General features: G+C 46.6%; 1 protein-coding gene across 4 annotated transcripts in view; it reads right to left on the bottom strand.

The window, feature by feature from the left end:
- Positions 1 to 19,884, bottom strand: part of TTC9 (tetratricopeptide repeat domain 9) — an 87,692-nt gene that overhangs the window by 45,489 nt on the left and 22,319 nt on the right. For 3 of the 4 annotated variants that reach the window (XM_051826303.2, XM_070065172.1, XM_070065171.1), the window contains exon 2: positions 17,935 to 18,117. In XM_051826303.2, coding sequence (XP_051682263.2) covers positions 17,935 to 18,117 — 183 coding nt within the window. Of the gene's footprint in view, positions 1 to 13,722; positions 15,305 to 17,934; positions 18,118 to 19,884 lie in introns of those variants that run through there. The other variant, XM_008248540.4, reaches the window with a different exon arrangement.

Raw genomic sequence — 19,884 nt, 5'->3', positions numbered from 1 at the left:
TTGTCTTGGCAAAACTAATCTACAAATTGCTTCCAGGGGCGTGGGGAGGAGATTGCCTGGAACAGGGCATGAGAGAGCTTTCTCGGGAGGTGGTGATGGTCTGTATTACAATTATGTGTTGGTGTAGGAGTGTATTCATTTCTTAGGTTTTATTAACTAACTCTTCGATCTGCACATTTTCATCATACAATGGACATCCTGCTTTGCTGGGGAACAGAGGCCTGCCCCCGCAGTGGATGCCTGAAACCTTGGATGGCTGAATCCTATATGTGCTGTTTTCTTCCTATACAGACAAACCTATGATACAGTTTAATTTACAAGTCAAGCACAGTAAGAGATGAGCAATAACTAGTAATAAGAATAATTATAATAATATGCTGTAATAAAAGTTCTGTGAATACGGTCTTTTTTGCTTTCTCAAAATATCTCATTTCACTAAAAGAAGACATTTTATGGTTTCTCTTTGGCATGTCTGCCACACCAGCATCATCATGCTTTGAGACCATCATGAAATAAACTAAAGGTTGCTTGGACACAAGTCCTGTAACATCACAACCGTCAATCTGATAACTGACAGCTACTGACTAATGGGTGGGCAGTTTACAGCATGAATATGTGGGACAAATCGGTGATTCATGTCCTGGGTGGGACAGGGTGGAATATCTTGAGATTTCACCATGCTACTCAGAACAGTACACAATTTAAATTTACAATGTATGAATTGTTGGTTTCTGAAATTTTCAATTTAATATTTTCAGACTGTGGTTGATTAAGGGTAACTAAAACTTTGGTAACTGGAACTACAGTTAAGGGGGTGACCACTGTAAGTAATTATACCTCAATAATATAACATTTTAGAAGATTTATGTATTTGAAAGGCAGAGTGACACAGAGACAGGGACAGATAGAGAGAAAGAAAACTTCCTTCCACTGGTTTACTCCCCACATTCTTGCAACAGGTCAGGAGCCAGGAGCTCCACCTGGGTCTCCCATGTGGGTGGCAGGAACCCACATACTTAAGCCATCGTCTGCTGCCTCCCCAGGAGCCTTAGCAGTAAGATGGATCAGAGGGTGGAGCAGCTGGGATTCAAATCAGGCACTCTCACGTGCGATGTGGCATCACAAGCAGCAGCTTAACCCACTGCAACACTCGCCCCAATATAACGAAGTTTAAAGTCAGTGGTACAAGTAGAAGACGGGGTCCCAAGCATACAGACTGAAATGGTCCAATGAAGAAGCAAGTCACCTTTGCCATCAATATCTAGGGAGATAATGATGGTTCTTTTTTATAATGCTGGCCACTATGGTTCTGTGAGTTGTATTTTAAGAGGAACACCAATAGTTTAAAAAACAAGGCTCAGAGATGGAAAATCTGTTAGGAGACAAAGAGCTGGAGGAACTGAAAACATACAGAGAGCTCAGATGGCCATCCTTAAATACGCAGAACAGTGTCATGTTGACGAAAGGATGGTCTTCCCCTATACAGGACCAACAGGAGGTTGTGGTGGAAGCCAGTGAAAGAGTCGGGCCCGAGGTAGGAAGGTGCCTTCCAGTCAATAGCCATACCACTCTGAACGCGCCCGGTCTCATCTGAGCTCGGGAGCTGAGCAGGGTCAGGCCTGGTTAGTACTTGGATGGGGAAGGTGCAGTCTAACAAGCAGAGTGACCTACAAATGAAGTGGGCCATCTGTGAAATAGGACTCCTTGGCAATATTCAGGCAGTGGCTGGAGAACCAGCTGCTGGGGATTTCATAAGTTTCCATTGTGAGATTTATGGTTTCCTGAGGATCTGCCACGTGCCATGCACCCTGCTAAAACCTAGAGACAAAACCAACAATATTATTGTTGAACAATGAGCTAACACTGAAGAATAATTACTAGATAATAATTACCATCCAAAGCAACTTGCATAGATTATCACGTTGAATCCCCATGATAGTTCTATCGGAATGATATTACCACAGTCCCCATTTCCACAAGTGAGCCACACAACCCATTTAGTGTATGAACCTGGACAAAGGGTGTTCGGCAGCCTGAGGCTGAGGGCCTAGGGAGCTGAACACTCTCCGCCCACGCTGCTTTTGCCTGCGGCAGGGTAGCCTTGACTCTGGCAGCTGCTGGGGGGGATCTGGGCGGGGACACTGGAGACTTCTCGGAGGATCAGGGTTGAAATAACCAGGAAGTTTCTGCCAGTCTCGTGACTGTTGAATCCTCACTGGATCTGCCCTAGAGCTCTGTGACATCACTGTCCAGTATGGTAGCCACACACGGTGACTGAGCAATTGAAATGGGATTAATCCAGATAGAGATGTGCTCCAAATGTAAATTACACACTGGGTTATAAAAAATGCAAAATATGTCATCTTTATATAGTTTCTTTATAGATGATAACCTGAAATGATAATATTTTAGATATATTGGGTTAAAGAAATATTATGTTAATAGTTTTATTGAAACATAATACACTAATTTAAAATATGTAATTCAGTGACTTTTAGTATATTTGCAGAGCTGGACACACTTCTCCACAATCAATTTTAAGACATTTTTATTACCTCAACAAGAAACCTGTAGACCTTAGCCCTCACCTTTCACACCTCTCATCTCCCTGAGTCTCTCCTTTATCCAACCACTAGTTTACTTCTGTCTCTATATATTCACCTACTCTGAAAAATTCACACTAATGGAATCGTAAAATATATGATATTGTATGGTTGGCTTCTTTCACTTGGCATAATGTTTTCAAGGTTCTTCCAAGTTGTAGCATGTATCGGTACTTTATTTCTTTGAATTGTGAATAATATTTTGTGTGTGAATATACCGCATTTTATTTATCTGTCACTTGGACATTTGGCTTGTTTCCACTTTTTGGCTGTTATTAACATTAATGTGTAGGTTTTAACAACCTTTATTATTCATTTTTATTTATTTAAAAGGAAGAGACACACACACAGACACACAGAGTGAGAGAGAGAGAGAGAGAGAGAGAGAGATCCCATTCATTGGTTCACTCCCCAAAAGTCTACAATAACCAGACTGAGCCATGCTGTAGCCAGAAGCCAGAAACTCTATCTGGGTCTTGCACATGGGATGCAGCGACTTGAGTTCTTGAACCATATCCTGTTGCCTCCCAGGCACATTAGCAGGAAGTTGGATTGGAAACAGAGGCAGGGCTCAATCCTAGGTGCTCCAACATGGGATGTGGACATCCCAAACAATGGCTTAAGCTATTATTTCACGATGGCCATTCTATGGTATGTAGGTTTTCGTGTGGACAGATCTATTATGTTCTCTTTTATTTTATTTTTTGACAGGCAGAGTGGACAGTGAGAGAGACAGAGAGAAAGGTCCTCCTTTTCCGTTGGTTCACCCCACAATGGCCGCTGTGGCTGGCGCGCTGCGACCAGCACACCACGCTTATCTGAAGCCCGGAGCCAGGTGCTTCTCCTGGTCTCCCATGGGGTGCAGGGCCCAAGCACTTGGGCCATCCTCCACTTCTTTCCCGGGCCACAGCAAAGAGAGCTGGACTGGAAGAGGAGCAACCAGGACAGAATCCAGCGCCCCGACCGGGACTAGAACCCAGGGTGCCGGAGCCGCAGGCAGAAGATTAGCCTATTGAGCCGCTGCACCGGCTATTATATTCTCTTGTTATGTACTCAATAGTGAATTGCTGGGCCACAGGGTCATGCTTCCGTTAACCATCTGGTGGAATGCCACACTGCTTTTCACAGTGCTGCAACACATTGTGTTTCCATCAGTAGTCTGTGTTTCAATTTCTATTTTTTTTAAAAAAAGATTTATTTATTTATTTGTAAGTCAGAGTTACACAGGGAGAGAAGGAGAAGCAGAGATAGATAAATGGAGAGGCAGAGAGAGAGAGAGAGAGAGAGGTCTTCCATTCGCTAGTTCACTCCCCAGTTGGCTGCAACGACTGAGCTGAGCTGATCCGGAGCCAGGAGCCAGAGCTTCCTCCGGTTCTCCCACATGGGTGCAGGGGCCCAAGGACTTGGGCCATTTTCCACTGCTTTCTCAGGCCATAGCAGAGAGTCAGATCGGAAGTGAGCAGCTGGGACTTGAACCAGTGCCCACATGGGATGCTGGCACTGCAGGTGGTGGCTTTACCTGCTACGCCGCAGCGCCAACCCCACAGTTTCTCTATATTTTGTTACCTGTTTTCTTGATCATAGCCATCCTAAAGCATATGAAGTGATATCTCCTTGTGGCTTTGATTTGCATTTTTTAAAAGATTTTTATTTATTTATTTGGCAGGCAGAGTTAGAAAGTGAGAGAGAGAGTCAGAGAGAAAGGTCTTCCTTTTCCGTTGGTTCACCCCCCGCAAATGGCCGCTACGGCTGGAGCTACGCCAATCCGAAGCCAGGTGCCAGGAGCTTCCTCCTGGTCTCCCAGGTGGGTACAGGGGCCTAAGCACTTGGGCCATCCTCCACTGCCCTCCCGGGCCACAGCAGAGAGCTGGACTGGTAGAGGAGAAATCGGAACTAGAACTGGCGCCCACATGGGATGCTGGTGCCGCAGGCGGAGGATTAACCTAGTGTGCCATGGTGCTGGCCCCTGATTTGCATTTCTTTAATGGTTAAGAATATTGATCATTTTGTGTTTACTGGCAATTTGTTTATTTTCTTTCGAGAAATGTCTAGTCAGTTCCTTGGCCCATTAAAAAATCATTTATTTAATTTATTTAAAAGACAGAGACAGGCAGAGAGTTCCCGTTCACCCATTCATTCCCAGATGCTTGCAACAGCTGGGGCTGGGTCAGACTGAGCCAGAAACTCAATCCAAGTCTCCCACATGAATGGCAGGGACTCAACCACTTGCGCGATCACCCGATGCCTTCCAGGGTGTGCGTTAGCAGGAAGCTGGATCCAGGACTCAAACCCAGGGCTCCATTGAGGGGTACGGGTATTATAAGTGGTGTCATAACTGCTGTGCCGATTGCTTGCCCAACCCTTTTGCCTATTTCTTTTTCTTGTTTAAAGATTATCTATTTGAATGGCAGTGCAACAAAGAGAGAAGGAGAAACACACACACACACACACACACACAGAGAGAGAGAGAGAGAGACAGAGAGAGATTCCACCATTCACTAGTTCACTCCCCAGTGGCCACAACAGCCTGGTCTAGACCAGGCTGAAGTCTGAAACCAGGAACTTCATCCTGTCTCCCACATGCCAGAGGCCAAAATACTGAGCCATCTTCTGCTACCTTCCTACGAGCATCAGCAGGTAGCCGGGTTGGAAGCAGAGCAGCTAGGATGTGAACTGGCATCGATATGGGATCCTACTGCACCACAGTGCTGGCCTCTGCCTATTTTAAAATTGGTTATCAGGGCTGGTGTTGTGGCAAGCAGATTAAATCACTGCCTGTGATGTCGGCAAACCAGCTGCAGCTGTACTGCTTCTGATCCAGCTCTCTGCTTATGTGCCTGGAAACACAGCTGTAGATAGTCCATGTGCTGGGGCCCTGCCACCCATGTGGAAGGCCTGGATGGAGTTCTGGGCTCCCAGCTTTGGCTTGGATCAGCCCTGGCCATTGTAACCATTTGAGGAGTGAACCAGCCAATGAATTAGCATGTGTTTCTCTCTCTCTCTCTCTCTCTCTCTCTCTCTCTCTCTCTTTCTTTCTCCCCCTTCCCCTATCTATCAATCTGCCTTTCAAATAAATACTTTTTAAAAAATTTGGGTTGTTGGCCTGCGCCGCGGCTCACTAGGCTAATCCTCGCCTAGCGGCGCCGGCACACCGGGTTCTAGTCCCGGTTGGGGCGCCAGATTCTGTCCCGGTTGCCCCTCTTCCAGTCCAGCTCTCTGCTGTGGCCCGGGAAGGCAGTGGAGGATGGCCCAAGCACTTGGGCCCTGCACCCCATGGGAGACCAGGATAAGTACCTGGCTCCTGCCTTCGGATCAGCGCGGTGCGCTGGCCGCAGCGCGCCAGCCGTGGCGGCCACTGGAGGGTGAACCAACGGCAAAAAGGAAGACCTTTCTCTCTGTCTCTCTCTCTCACTATCCACTCTGCCTGTCAAAAAAAAATTTTGGGGTTGTTTTGTTTTGTTGTTATTGAGTTTTAATCATTCTTTACATATCCTAAGGACAAGTCTCTTATCAGACGTATAGTTGGAAAAAAATCTTCCCATTCTATGGGTTGTCATTTCTTGAAAATATTGCTTGAAGCACAAATATTTTTAGTAAAGTCTCCTTAGCTATTGTTTTACTTTGTTGCTTGTAAAAATTTTTATCTGAAAATTTTATAATTTTAGCTTTTACATTTAGGTCTTTATCCATCTTGAGTAAATTTTTTATTTATTTGAAAGTCAGAGTTACACAGAGAGAAGGAGAGGCAGAGAGAGAGAGGGAGAGGTCTTCCATCCGCTGGTTCACTCCCCAATTGGCCGCAATGGCCGGAGCTGCACCGATCTGAAGCCAGGAGCCAGGAGTTTCTTCTGGGTCTCCTGCATGGGTACAGGGGCCCAAGTACTTGGGCCATCTTCTAATGTTTTCCCAGGCCATAGCAGAGAGCTGGACCAGAAGTGGAGCAGCCAGGACTTGAACCGGCACCCATATGGGATGCTGGCACTATAGGCAGAGGCTTTACCCACTATGCCACAGCACCGGCCCCTTGAGTAAATTTTTGTATGTGGTGTGAGGTAGGGAGTTTGATGTTATTCTTTGACATGTGACTTTCCAGTTGTAGAAAGTCACTGTGTGAGGGTTTATTTCTAGGCTGTCATTTTTATTTCATTGATCTATTGGCTCTATTTATGCTTGCAGCACACTCTCTTGATTACTGTAGATTTGATTACTGTAAGTTTTGAAATCAAGAAGTGTGAATCTTCCAATTTTGTTCTTTTTTTGACATTGTTTTGGCTATTGTGGGTTCCTTGAACTATATAAAGTTTAGGGTTAGTTTGTCAATTTCTGCATAGAAATTAGTTGCAGTTTTGATAAAGACTATGTTCAACCTGTAGAATGATTTAGGGAGTACTGCTATCTTAACAATATTAAATCTTCCAAAAATAAACACAGGCTATCTTTCCAGATACTTAGATCTTCTTTAATTTCTTTCAACAATGCTTTGTAGTCTTCAGAGTATTAGTTTTATACTTTCTTTACTATATTTATTCCTGAATATTTTGTTGCTTTGGGCTGTATTCTTTTTATTTAGTCTACATCATTACAAGTAATTTCCCTGTTTATTTTTACTTTTTTATACCGTGACTACTAGAAAATTTAAGATTACATGGGTTGTTCTTATATTGCTATTGGACAATGCTGCTCTAGAATAAAGAGGCTAATGTATAGGAATGAGAAACATGAAACAGTGGGATATGTCCAAGTTCCTCACGATATGATGCCTCTGGAGCTACCTTTGCAAAACGTGGTCTAGAATTCTCCCCTAATAGAGAAATCACAAATATGTTCTTTTTTTTGTTCTTACATTTTTATTAATTTATTTTCACTTTATTTGAGAGGTGGAGAAACAGAGACAACTGCAATCCACTAGGTGCTGGGTTAAGTTGAGGTGAGGAGCCAGGAACTCCATCCACATCTCCCACATGGGTGGCAGGGACCCAAGTGCTTGAGCCATCATCTGCTGCCTCCCAGGCTGCAAATTAGCAGGAAGCTGGATTGGAAGCAGAGGAGCCAGGACTAGAACCAGGTGCTCTGATATGCAGTGTGGGTGTCCCAAATAGAGTCTTTGCTACCCCAAATGCCTTCCCTTAATGAAAAAAAAATTCATTTTATTTGAAGAGCAGACACACACACGAGAGAGAAAGAGACAGAGACAGAGACAGAGAGACAGAGAGAGAGTGAATCTTCCATTGTCCATTCCCCAAATACCCACAACAGCTGGGGCTGGGTCAAAACCAGGAGACAGGAGCTCAATCTGGATCAGCCACATGGGTGGCAGGGACCTAAGAACTTGAACCATCACCCGCTGCCTCCAGAGTTGCATACTGGCAGGAAGCTGGAGTTGGGAGCTGAATGAGGATTCCAGTTAGGGATGTGGGCATCTCAAGCAGTGTTTTCACTGCTGTGCCCAATACCAGTCCCAAATCACAAATCTCGATGAGCTTCTGATTATACTCTGAGAAAATGCATGCAGCCACTTGTTCCTATTCTATATTGATGTAATTTAAGCAAATAGAGCCTGTAGTATCTTCTGTGATTTCTCAACCCCTGGGCCTACAAAGTTCTAGAAGGGAGATTGCTTGAGTTCAAGGCAAACCAGGAATAACGTAAGAAGACAGCTCGTGATGGCTGTCTCAAGTGTTTTCACGTCATATCCATGGAAAGGGTTAACAGCATGTCCACTGGCCCTTGTCTGAAGTGCTCTCCTGTCTCAGCACTCCTGCTTCACCCGTTGGCACCCCTTACTCAGGAAAACCTTTCTGGATCCTCCACAATTGGTACAGATGCTTCTCTCTGTGTCCATGCTGTTTTTCTAATGTGTATGACACAGAATTGATGCGGCCTCTACTTTTCTTCTTCATGTAGGCTGAAAGAGTCTTAAAGAATCCACTATCAGAGTGACTGGAATGATAAATACTATGGATGAATGCTAAGTTTCTTCTTTCTTTAGAAGACAATAATGTATGTATGTATTTACTTTTTTTTTTTTTAATAAAAAAGAAGGTGCCTTGTGTGTTTTGGTCCAGTGGAAGGAGTATACAATTTGTTTTCAGAAACTGATCTGAGTTCCAGTTCTGGCTTTGATACTTTCAAGCTGTGAGACTTTGAATAAGTCACTTAGCCTTCCCTGCATTGCATCCTGCATCTGTAAGTCCAGGGGGTTGAACTACTGAGCTTTAAGGTTCCTCCAAGCTTTAATATTCTTTAAGACTTTGAGACCAAGGCAAGCCTGGATTTCCATGCAGGCTTCTGTCCAGATAAGCAAATCCACAGAGCAGCTGAGATCCCCAGCCTTTTCCAGGGGTCGCCGCCTCCTCTCCTCCCTCCACATCTCAGCAAATATTAGCAGCCAAGGGCCTCGTGGAGTGTGGTTTTTAATAGAATCCAATTTCAGTCCATTTAGAATGGGGCTTTCCATGCTGACTCGGTAATTTGAACTGTGCCACGCCTGATGGACTAAGTGCATTCTCCCTGCCTCCCCTGCCTGCTCTGGGCTGGTGTGGACAGCGCAGACTCTGGGAGTGGCCAGGGGAGCATCTAAATCCAGGCAGCCGCAGATGAGCCATCTGACCGGCCCGGAGCCATGTGATGTGGGTACCAAGGACACTGGAAGGGGAGTGGGCAGTGCCCATTCTGGTTCCTGACAATCGCCTTTTCTTCTCTGGCCTCTGGGGGACTATCAGGGAGAAAACTGTGTCGATCGTTGGACGTAACTAGAGGACACTTGGTTCTGAAGACCATTAGAGCAATCCCAGGGGATTGCTGTGGCATTCATCCGTCTAGGAAGGGTATGGGGTAGGGCATGGGGCTTTCGGAGGCCCCCTACCAACCCCCATTCCTGCCAAGCACTTGCCTTATTTTTTTTTATTTTTTATTTATTTTTGTTTATTTGCCTTATTTTATCAGAGAGTAACCCCAGGGCCTGTTGGAAGGTCCCGTTTGTCTAACGTGCCACGTGTATCAGAGTGGGAGGTGAACATACGGGTATTATTAGCAGCTATGCTCCAAATGAGGAAACTGAGGCCACAGAGGGTGAGGGGAAGGCAGTGGCTGTCTATGTTGTGCTGACTCTGCACAGTTATTTCTTTTCTTTTCTTTTTTTTCTTTTTTGACAGGCAGAGTGGACAGTGAGAGAGAGAGACAGAGAAAGGTCTTCCTTTGCCGTTGGTTCACCCTCCAATGGCCGCCGCGGCCAGTGCGCTGCAGCCGGTGCACCGTGCTGATCTGATGGCAGGAGCCAGGTACTTATCCTGGTCTCCCATGGGGTGCAGGACCCAAGCACTTGGGCCATCCTCCACTGCACTCCCGGGCCACAGCAGAGAGCTGGCCTGGAAGAGGGGCAACCAGGACAGAATCCGGCGCCCCGACCAGGACTAGAACCCGGGGTACAGGCACCGCAGGCGGAGGATTAGCCTAGTGAGCCGCGGCGCCAGCCAAGCACAGCTATTTGTAAATCTTTTCAACACCCTTCTAAGGTAAATAACGTTATCTCCATGAGCAGGCTACGGAATAAGGGTCAGGAAAGTCACATGGCCACATGACTAACGGGAAGATGGTACTCAACAAAGCTCCATGTGTCCACTCCAAAGCTCACGAGGCTTGAAGACATGGAGCCACGGGCTCTAAAGTTGGGCCGCGTCAGTAGTGGCCCTTTACTTGTCTGGTCAGAACAGTCAAAAACCATTAGTATCTTGAGCTTTATCCCTGAGAGTCTGATTCCGTGAGCCTAAGGCCGAGCCTGAAAATTGCACTTTTAAAAACCGATTGCAAGTGATTCTGACATTTTGGAACACACAAGGCTGGAGCGTGTGACTTCCCTTCTGACTTGGGTCGCCTAGGACTTCATTTCCCAGGGATGGCTCTAGTTCAGCTCTGGACTTACCTCTAGTGACATTTGCCACTGGATCCTTATTAAATTGTGCTGGACATTCTAGCTGCAAAGATGAAGGAGCCACAGCGTTTGGCTCGAGAAACATCTAGGTGGTGAGAGAGATGAATGCAGCTACCAAGTCCCGACTGACTCACTGAAGCAAACACTAGCAGCGATGGGCTCGTGACGCTTTAGGTGTGCAGACTAAGAGGTCCAGGAAGGCCTTCTAGTCATCGACTCCAGGTCAAGATCTAAGGGAGTTAGCAAGGCAGAGAGAGGGTGGAAGATGAGGAGTGGCTACAAGACAGAGGGAAGAGCTTGGAAAGGCCCAGATGGCTCAGGGAAGCACCACAAGTTGTGCGGCAGTGGGTCAGGGAAGCCTGGGGAAGTCAGTGGGAGAAACTCCGTGGAAGGCTTGTGTACTGTGTTGACGAGGACTTGGCCCTTCGTCCCTAAGGGTTCGAAGTGCCACTAACGGTTGTTAAGCTGTGAAGTGACATGATCAGAGTATGTTTTAGAACTGTCACCCTGATAGAAATGAGAGCATGAAGCTGGCAAAAGAGGAACAAATTAATTTCAGAATTAAGAATTTATGTATGTCGAAAAGCACCATAAACAAAATATGAAAGCAAAGCACTTGAAAAGCATATTTGCAGCATTTCTTGACAAAAATAATATTCTTCATAAAATTACAAATTGATAATAAACATACCAATATCAAAGAAATAGAAAATTCACAAAGAAAGAATACAAATGGTCAACAAGCATATGAAAGTGTCATTCACTAGTAGTCAACGAAAGTTAAAATAACAACCTGAAATATCATTGACATACTATTATTTTTGCTGTGAAACTGTTAGAGTTTGCTAGGTGACAATACCCAGGGTTAGGACAGAGGGGCCAGTCCCAAGCCTACAAGGACAGTGTTAGGGTACAAACTTTCTGGAGGGCAGATGGCAACACATATAAAAATTTTAAAAAATAGCCTAGCAAATTCCTTCTTGGAGTTTATCCTAAGGAAATGGGAATGTATGCAAAATTTAGTTACAAGAATGTCTGTTGCAATATTATGTGTCGTCAACACTGGGATTAAGTGAAATAACTGCTATCTGAGAATTGATTACGAAGGGACCAGGGTCCATTCAAAGAGTGGGGATGCCTCTGGAAAAGTCTGAGAGACACGCAGAAAGTATTCACAATTGATTAAGCAAAGGAACAGAAGCAAAAAATGTGCTCAGTGTGCTACCATTACAAGGATAGCAATACACACATAAATATGTGTATTTGAAAAATGTCTCATTAGCTCCAGGAGGATTTACAAGAAATGAGTGAAACTGGATCCTGGAAGACAGGGAGGGAAGTGATTTCTGCCTGATATTAGAGCTTTTTGTATGTTTTGAATTTTGTATCTCTGCATGTATACTATATTCTTAAATACACTTTTTTGTAAGTTATTCAAGAGCATATGTAATAATGACCGAGTTTATTTTTAAAATAACAACAAATGTGCATGTGTATGTTTATATCAAAAAAGAACTAAAAGATGTATCTGAAAGGTTAAAAATATTTGTCTTGGTGGCAGGATTATGGATGGAATTTTGGACTTTTTTCTTATTTTTCCCCCCCTAGAAGTTCTATAACACACACGTGAAGGTTACATGATAATTAAACAAAAGGTATAATTTTCCCCCCAAACAGTTTTTCACGAAAAGTTCAGGCTGAAGGTGACAATGCAGGTCAGGTCCATGATTAGTGCTCTGTCTGTGCAGTTCAGCAGTGCCATCTGCAAGCAAAGCTTGTAATTAAACCACAGGCCCAGTGTTTGGGAGGGGTGGAGAAGCAAGTGCAAGGTCTGGGGAGGTGAGTGGACTTGGATTTGCTTAGCAGCTCTTGGAAGGGTCTGCTGGACAAATGCACGGGGAATTCAGCCCTGACCCCAACACCAGCCAGTACCCCAAGCAGCTCGTTTCTTTGGGATTCTTTAAGTTCAGGTCACAGTGAATAGAATCCCAATAAGCATGTGTCTCTAAGTCCCCAGACAAGCAGACGGCCTGTGCTTGTGCTCTGAGGTTCTGGGAGGTTGTCCTCACATACTTGCAATTTTTAGGCTTTCTCCTTGGGATGGCAACAATCTCATCTCCATCCGCCCAGCCCTGCCCCAGCACACTCACTTGAGCAAGACCCCTCTCCTGCGACCCGGTGGGAAGTTAGCCCAAGTCTTGGCTGAGGCATGAAGGACAAAGGAAGAACCTGCGCATCTGAATGGGTGCTGTCGCCACCCTGACCTCATCTCCATCCTTCAAACCCCAACAACCTTTCTGGGCAGGAGGCTTGGGGATGCAGGAGTTCTGCACGCTTGACTGTGGTAGGCCTCAGGGTAGTTCTGGATTGGGACCACATGAAGCTGTCCAGAGGAAGAGGGCAGAGAGCGTGGTATGGTAGTCAGGGGAGAGTGTGAAAGAGCTTTTCACCTTTCCTCTTCTCCAGAGGGTGAGCTAGAGGTGAGCAACAGCGGATCCCTGCGTGGTTCTGGCCCCTTCCTGCCAGCCCTGCTGGAAGTCTTGGGGAGTTGTGCAAAACATAACCTGCACTGCTGGCTCCTGAGCCCCTCAGCAGCGACTGCATCCTGCAGAGGTGCAGCTCCGTTGAAACAAACAACCTGCCACTAACTTCCACCTGGGGCTGTTTCCTTTTGGGTTTTGCCTGTAAATATGATCCTTCCCCAATGCTGGGGACGAGGAATGCTAGGCCGGCTGTTAGAATGTGCCCTGGCCCATCAGTCAGGACAATGAACAATGCCCAGCAATCTCTTCTGGGTTTCAGCGGTCTTTTCCTAGACAGTCTGCTCAGAACACTAGAGATTCTAAGTCTCTAGTGGTTTTTTTTTTTTTTTTTTTTTTTTTCCTGCCTTGGGTAGGTAAATACTGAGGAGGCCCAGGTGCTACTATTGATATGGAGAATGCGTTTCAACCTCATCCACAGGGTCCTGCTCTTGAGCAGTTGTAACTGCCCCACATAATACGCATGAAGAAGCAACTAATACAGTGTAGGTACCAGCGAGGGATCTGGAGTCAAGGAGGCCTGATTCAAATCCCACTGGCACCATTTCAAGGGCACACATCCTCTGGGTAGTTCATTTTTGTTTTCTTGTCCATCAAATGGGAATAATATCCACAGAGCAACTGCGTGAAAGAAATGAGATTGTACATGTAAAGATCTGAAGATAGTGCATTTAATAAATCCTAACTATGAACATTATTGCATCTGTATATAGTTTAGTTTTGTACAATATTGTCTTTTTCACTAGTCACACGAAAAATACATGAAAGTGCTTTGAAAATTTTTAAGCATCATATAAATCAAAGGTGTCATTGGTAATAATCTCAAATTAGCATTTCTCAACTCTTCCATCTCTTTGAAGACTGGGACTACATCCTATGTCCCACAGCGAATTGCACAACCACGGGCAAACAAAAAGCCCTCAGTAAATGTTTCTTGTTTAACTGAAGCAACACGGCATAGCATAAAGAGCATAGATTTCAGGAGACTCGACTGGGATAAGATTAGTTTAAGGCAGGAGAGCCAGTCTGCAGTCACGATTTATTCAACAAATATTTGTTGAACTCGTTCTGCATGCGAGAGAGTCAGTCCAGATAACTTCATCAACAAGAGGCTGTACACGTTCCCACAAAACCAAGCCTCTGGGCGGTCTCCACAATCCCAGCCTACTCTCAAAAGCACAAAGGCTGCAGTCAACACTGGACAAATGGCCAGTTGCTTTGGGGGAAGCCCCATCCTGCCTGGCTCTAAGTAGCTCTGATTGAGGGAGTTGGGGGAGGGAGTAAACGTGAGGGAGAAGGCTGCTTCCAACAGACACGACAGGGATGTGTCTGCGAATTTATTTCTATTTACACCCAATTAGTCCACAGTCAAATCCTTCCGCCTATACGATGCTATGCTCTTCCCCCAGCCACACCTCCCTCCCTTCATCTGTGTGGATTCTCCGCCCCAGCTCGAGGCCCACTTCACCCTGCCCTGCTGTTGTCAGCTGCCTGCTGGCTGGGAGTCATGGGAATGGTATGTGTGGTCACCAGAGGGCACTGAGAGTGGGCTTGGTGGCATGTGAATCCTGGCAGTCTCGGATCCCCAAGGTGGGGGGAAGAACACACAAGCCAAGACAAGTTGGGGGGGGCAGCAGGGGTTGAAGTGACTGGGGGAGTGGGGGAACTCCAGTGTACCAGTTCATGGTCTCTGTGTTGGCGTGGCCAATGCTTCCGGTGTCTGTCCCATGCCTGATTGTCTCAGATGCCTTGAGATGCTCTGGTGTGTCAGAAAGCTGCAGAAGGGTCCAGGCCACGGGCTCCATGTCTGCTGCCTTTGGGATGGTGCACCTGCCAGGCTCCGCCTCTGTTGGAGGCGCTGGCCAAGGTCAATGCCGCGATGGCATTTCCAGGCAGAAGTTAGGCCCCTCTCGGTCACTGGCTGACCTTCTAAAGAAGGGGGTGTCTCCGTCGCCCGGGTACCCCACCAGATTCCAAATGTGCTTCTCTCCTTCTTTTCACACTGGATGCAGACGAAGAGTTGGGGGACAACAGGAGGAAGAAGGGGAGATGGGAGAAGTGAGGAGGGGCGGGACCCGGGGAGGGCTCTCCACAGGAGGTGCCTGGATGTCCCTGGTCCGGCGAGGGCACGGCTCTGGAGAGGCCTCCTGGTTACATGGCTTCTTTCTCTCTCTGGGAGCACCTGCTGAGCTTCATCTCTGTCAGCTGGATATACCGAATCACATTGGTGTCTGTGAGGAGAGAGACACACCTTGGGAAACACCTGGCAGGACAACCACCGTGTCTGCCGAGAACATATGAGCTGGGTTGCAAGCCACAAGCAGGCCAGACTCATTGGCCCTTCGGCCAGTGCTGGCCTTCTCCTTCCCACCCACCCTTTGCCAAGGGCAAGGGTCACTGTGACCCAGGAGACAGACGAGGGGGAGGGGAGAAGAGAATTTCTCCCCTTTTGTCCGTACAGCAGGAAGCCCAGTGGTCTCCGAGTCAGCAGTTTGAGACCCGTCCCCGCCTTGGAGTTGAACCTCAGGCAAGTTACCCCCTTCTCCTACCTTACTCTCTCACCTGCAAGAAGCAACGTCTGCTTTTGAATGCCTACTCAGAGCCAGGTTTTGAACCTTCATTATCATATTTACCACTACTGCAATCCTGCAGGGTACGTGGCATCGCCCTTGCTATGAAAAAGGGAAGACCGGGCTTTGGAGAGATTGAATCAGATGCCCAAGGAGTCACACAGTCAACGGTGTGTCAGCCCAAAAGCCTGCCTCTCCTGGGGACCATAATGCCCTCCTCATACAATTGCTATGAGGACCAAACCAGGTGGGTCTGAAAGTGCTTAACACAGTGATTAATAAATATTAGTTGGATGTAGTTTTTTTAACTTTAAGATTTGAAAATGACTTTGCTTACTTCTGTCCATATAAGCAGGGTCAGACAATCACGCCTCCATAAAGAAAGCCAATTCCAATCCCTAAATTAGCGAGCAGGGCAAGGCCTGGCAAGGCTGCTTAGCTCTGCGCACACTGAAACACGGAGTTAGAGAGATGCCTGGGGTAGGAACTTTCAGTAGACATGAATACAACATTGCTGCCAGGCACAACATCCAGGTCAATGCTGGCCTAGAGTAGGTGCTTAAGCAAATCCTGCAGAATGAGTCCACTCCTTAGGCTTCACGCTGCTTATGGTATATGATTGGTGGGACACAATTTACATATGGAAAACAACAATACATACATGAGTGTTCTTAGAAAAGAATTCCACTGTACAAATTCAAGGTCTCTGTGTTGGCTTTTGCAAATTGATCCTAAAATTCTTAAAGACTTCTTTTTAAAAACAATTAATTAATTTGAAAGGCAGAAAGACAAAGAGAGAAAAACAGACACAGACAGAGATAGATGGAGAGGTCTTTCTCCCCCAGTGCCCACAATAGCCAGGGCTGGGCCAGGATGAAGCCAGGAGCCTGGAACTCAATCTGGGTATCCCATATGGGTGGCAGGGACCCAACTGCTTGAGCCATTACCCCTGCCTCCCAGGGTTTGTGTTAGCAGGGAGCTAGAATCAGAAGCGGAGCCAGAATTCAAAGCCAGACACTCTGATATGGAATGTGGGTGTCCCAAGCAGTGTCTTAATCTCTGGACCAACAATGCCCTTACAGGCTTCTTGGAAGAAGAACTGCATTAAAAAAATCAGCCATATGAACAACAATGACAAGTCACAAGTCATTGCTTTCCTGTTACCTCCTCAGGGAGGCCTTTCTGATCACGTGATCTAAGACAGCGTCCTCCCCTTGCTCTTGGTCTCTTCACTCGGCTTTATTTTCTTTACAGCACTCCTACATGTTACATTATCTACTTGTCCATTTGCTTGCTGTCCATTTTCCTCCATTATAACATAAACTCCTTGAAGGTGGCAACTTTCTTTTTATTTACTGCTATGTACTCATTATCTAGAATAGTTCCAAATCTATTGCACTCCCTCAATAAATATGTGTGGAATGAATGACTGGGCAAGCTACGGCTGTGACCTAAGTGAATGGTACAGATGACACATGCTAAGGAATGGGATCTGGTCGGAGCAGTCAGAGCAGGCTTCCTGACAAATGCTTGGCTTAGCATTCAATTGTCTTTCTGGGGGTCGGGATTTAGCAGAGTGGCTAAGAAGCCAGTTAACATGCAGGCATCCCTTATCAGAGCAGTTGGGTTCGATTCCTGGCCGTGGCTCCTGACTCCAGTTTCCTTTTATATCGACTCATCAATGGGAGGCAGCAGTGATGGTTCAAGTAGTTGAGTTCCTGCCACTCACATGGGAGACCCAGATTGAGTTCCTGGCTCCTAGCTTAGGACTGGAGGACTGGAAGGAAGGCTGGCCCGGTCCTGGCCATTGTGGGCATTTGGGGATTGCACCTGCAGATGGGAGCTTCTCACTCTCATTTTTCAAATTAAAAAAAAAAAAAGATAGATAGATAGATAGACATTTGTGTATTATGTCTCACCAACCAGATGTGAGTTCTCTCAGATAGAGGCCCTGTCTTCTCATCTACATCCCTGGTGTCCCACACTGACCTTGGCAAGCAGCATAAAGTCAACATGCATTTATTATAAGTGAAGACAGCTGGAGACTGTGGTGGAAAGACAAAGAATCTGTCCCCTCTCTGAAGAGGACAGCTGCCCAAGCTCTCTGGAGCCCAGACCCCAGGTGAGTGCAAGGACTGTGTGCTCTCCTCATTTTAGGTCCTGGCACACACCTTAATTTGACCCCCTATTTATCTCCACCCAGCTCTGCCAGCCATGAAAATTGTTCACTGCGCTGAGGGGCCCCAGGAGCTGCCAGAGGGAGGGGACCGGAAGAGCCATCGCTGCCTTACCTGTTGGCTGCCGGGTCCTCGCCTCTTTCAGGTAGTAGAGCGCTTTGTCGTAGTCCCCGAGGTGGTAGAATGCCACGCCAGACCGGTACAGGGCCTTGAAGTTCTCCCCTTCCTTCTTCAGGACCTTGAGGCAGTACTCCTTGACTCGCTCATAGTTCACCAGCTCAGCCTGGAGCAGGCAGGCTATGGAAGAAGAGGGAAAAGAGAAGTGGCAGGCTCTGAACGTGTCCTGTTAGTTCCTTCTCCCCAGAGAAGGGCTAGAGATCTCAGGCTTCCCACTGCCGTGTATGCCATGGGGTTTCCATCCAGCAATCCTAGGCTCTAGGACCAGTTTCTTCACTAACAACTGCCGTGACCTTGAGCAGGTAACTTAGCCTTGTGTTATGCGTTGAATTATTATGCTGAAGTCTAAGACCCCAGGACCTGAGAATATGAACTTAAACTTGGAGACAGGGTCTCTCTAGGGGTATCAGGCTCAAATGAGGTCATTTGAATGGGCCCCATCCAATGTGACCGGTGCCCTTATAAAGAGGGTAAATCTGGACACACAGACAGATGCATGCAGAGGAAAGAGGATATGGGGACACACGGGAAGAAGACGGCCATCGGCAAGGCAAGGTGTGTCTGAGGCTTCCGGAAGCCAGGAGAGAGGCGTGGACTAGACTCTCCCTCAGAACCACCAACATCCACCAGCACCTTAATCTTGCACTTGCAGCCTTCAGAACTGAGAGAGACAATACTTTTCTTTTAAGCCACCCAGCTTGTGGGACTTTGTTAAAGCAGCCCTGGGCTGCTACTCAAGGCCATGTGAATAATAGTCACCTTGATATTTATTGAGTGTTTGCCTTCTTCCAATGCTTCTCTTGTGTATTACCTGAAGGAACTCCTAGAATACTCTGATGGAGGGACTATTATTATTCCTAGCTCACAGGTGAGGCAGCTGAGACTCAGAGTTTTCAGAATTTCTCATGTTCATACAACACAAAAAAGGATGAGACTGAAACTGAAATTGTCAAGCTCCAAGCCCAAGTTCATCCTCACCAAGTTGTTAGGGGAATTCTATAAAATCGTGGCCATTAAGTATGTAACACAGAGCTTGGCACACAGTGAGCACTTGAACAATGTTAGTTCACATTCTTGTCCCAGGTATCTGCCTTGGGCTTCCCGCAAATTCCTTTTCCTACCAGTCTGTCTGTGCAGCTCCTGAGAGCAGGAGCCTTTTGATGGGCTAGTGAGCAGCTCGCACAGGGCACGCTTCTGCACAGGAGAGAGTTGGCATCCAGGGCAAGAAGTGAAGGCTGCGGGTGCCCATGGTGTGGACCCTCCCAGTCCATAAGCACCCATCTTCGAGTAAGCCATCTCTCTCTCTCTCTCTCTCTCTCTCTCTCTCTCTCTCAGAAGCTTCCTCTCACCAGCTCTGAGCCATGAAGCATGGCCAGGCTGAGGATGTCCCTGGAGGGTGGTTGAACCACTGCAAAGTGGAATTGTGTACCACAGCCCCTCACATTATCCCAGCCCTATTGAACCACCTCTGCCTCCATTCATTCACTCAAATACTTGGTTTAAAAATTATTTACTTTTATTAATTTTATTTATTTGATAGGGAAAGAGAAGGGACATCACTCATCTGCTGGTTCATTCCCCAAATGCTCACAGCATCTGGGGCTGTGCCAGGCGAAAGCCAGGAGCCAGGAACTCCATCTGGGTCTCCTATGTGGGTTGTAGGAAACTAATCATTTGAGCTATCACCTGCAGATTCCCAGTGCTTGCATTAGCAGGAAGTTGGAATCAGGTGCAGAGCTGGGACTGGAACCCAGGCACTCTGATATGGGAGGTGGGTACCCAAGCAGCACCTTCACCCCTGCGCCAAACACATGATCCAGTCACTAACATGTTTAGTTGGTATTGACAGAGGGCAGAGAGACACGTAATATCCTTTGGAGGGATTAT

The sequence above is a fragment of the Oryctolagus cuniculus genome, chromosome 20 (genome assembly GCF_964237555.1).
Source record: "Oryctolagus cuniculus chromosome 20, mOryCun1.1, whole genome shotgun sequence".
NCBI lineage: Eukaryota > Metazoa > Chordata > Mammalia > Lagomorpha > Leporidae > Oryctolagus > Oryctolagus cuniculus.
This window is presented reverse-complemented; position numbering and strand designations above follow the sequence as displayed.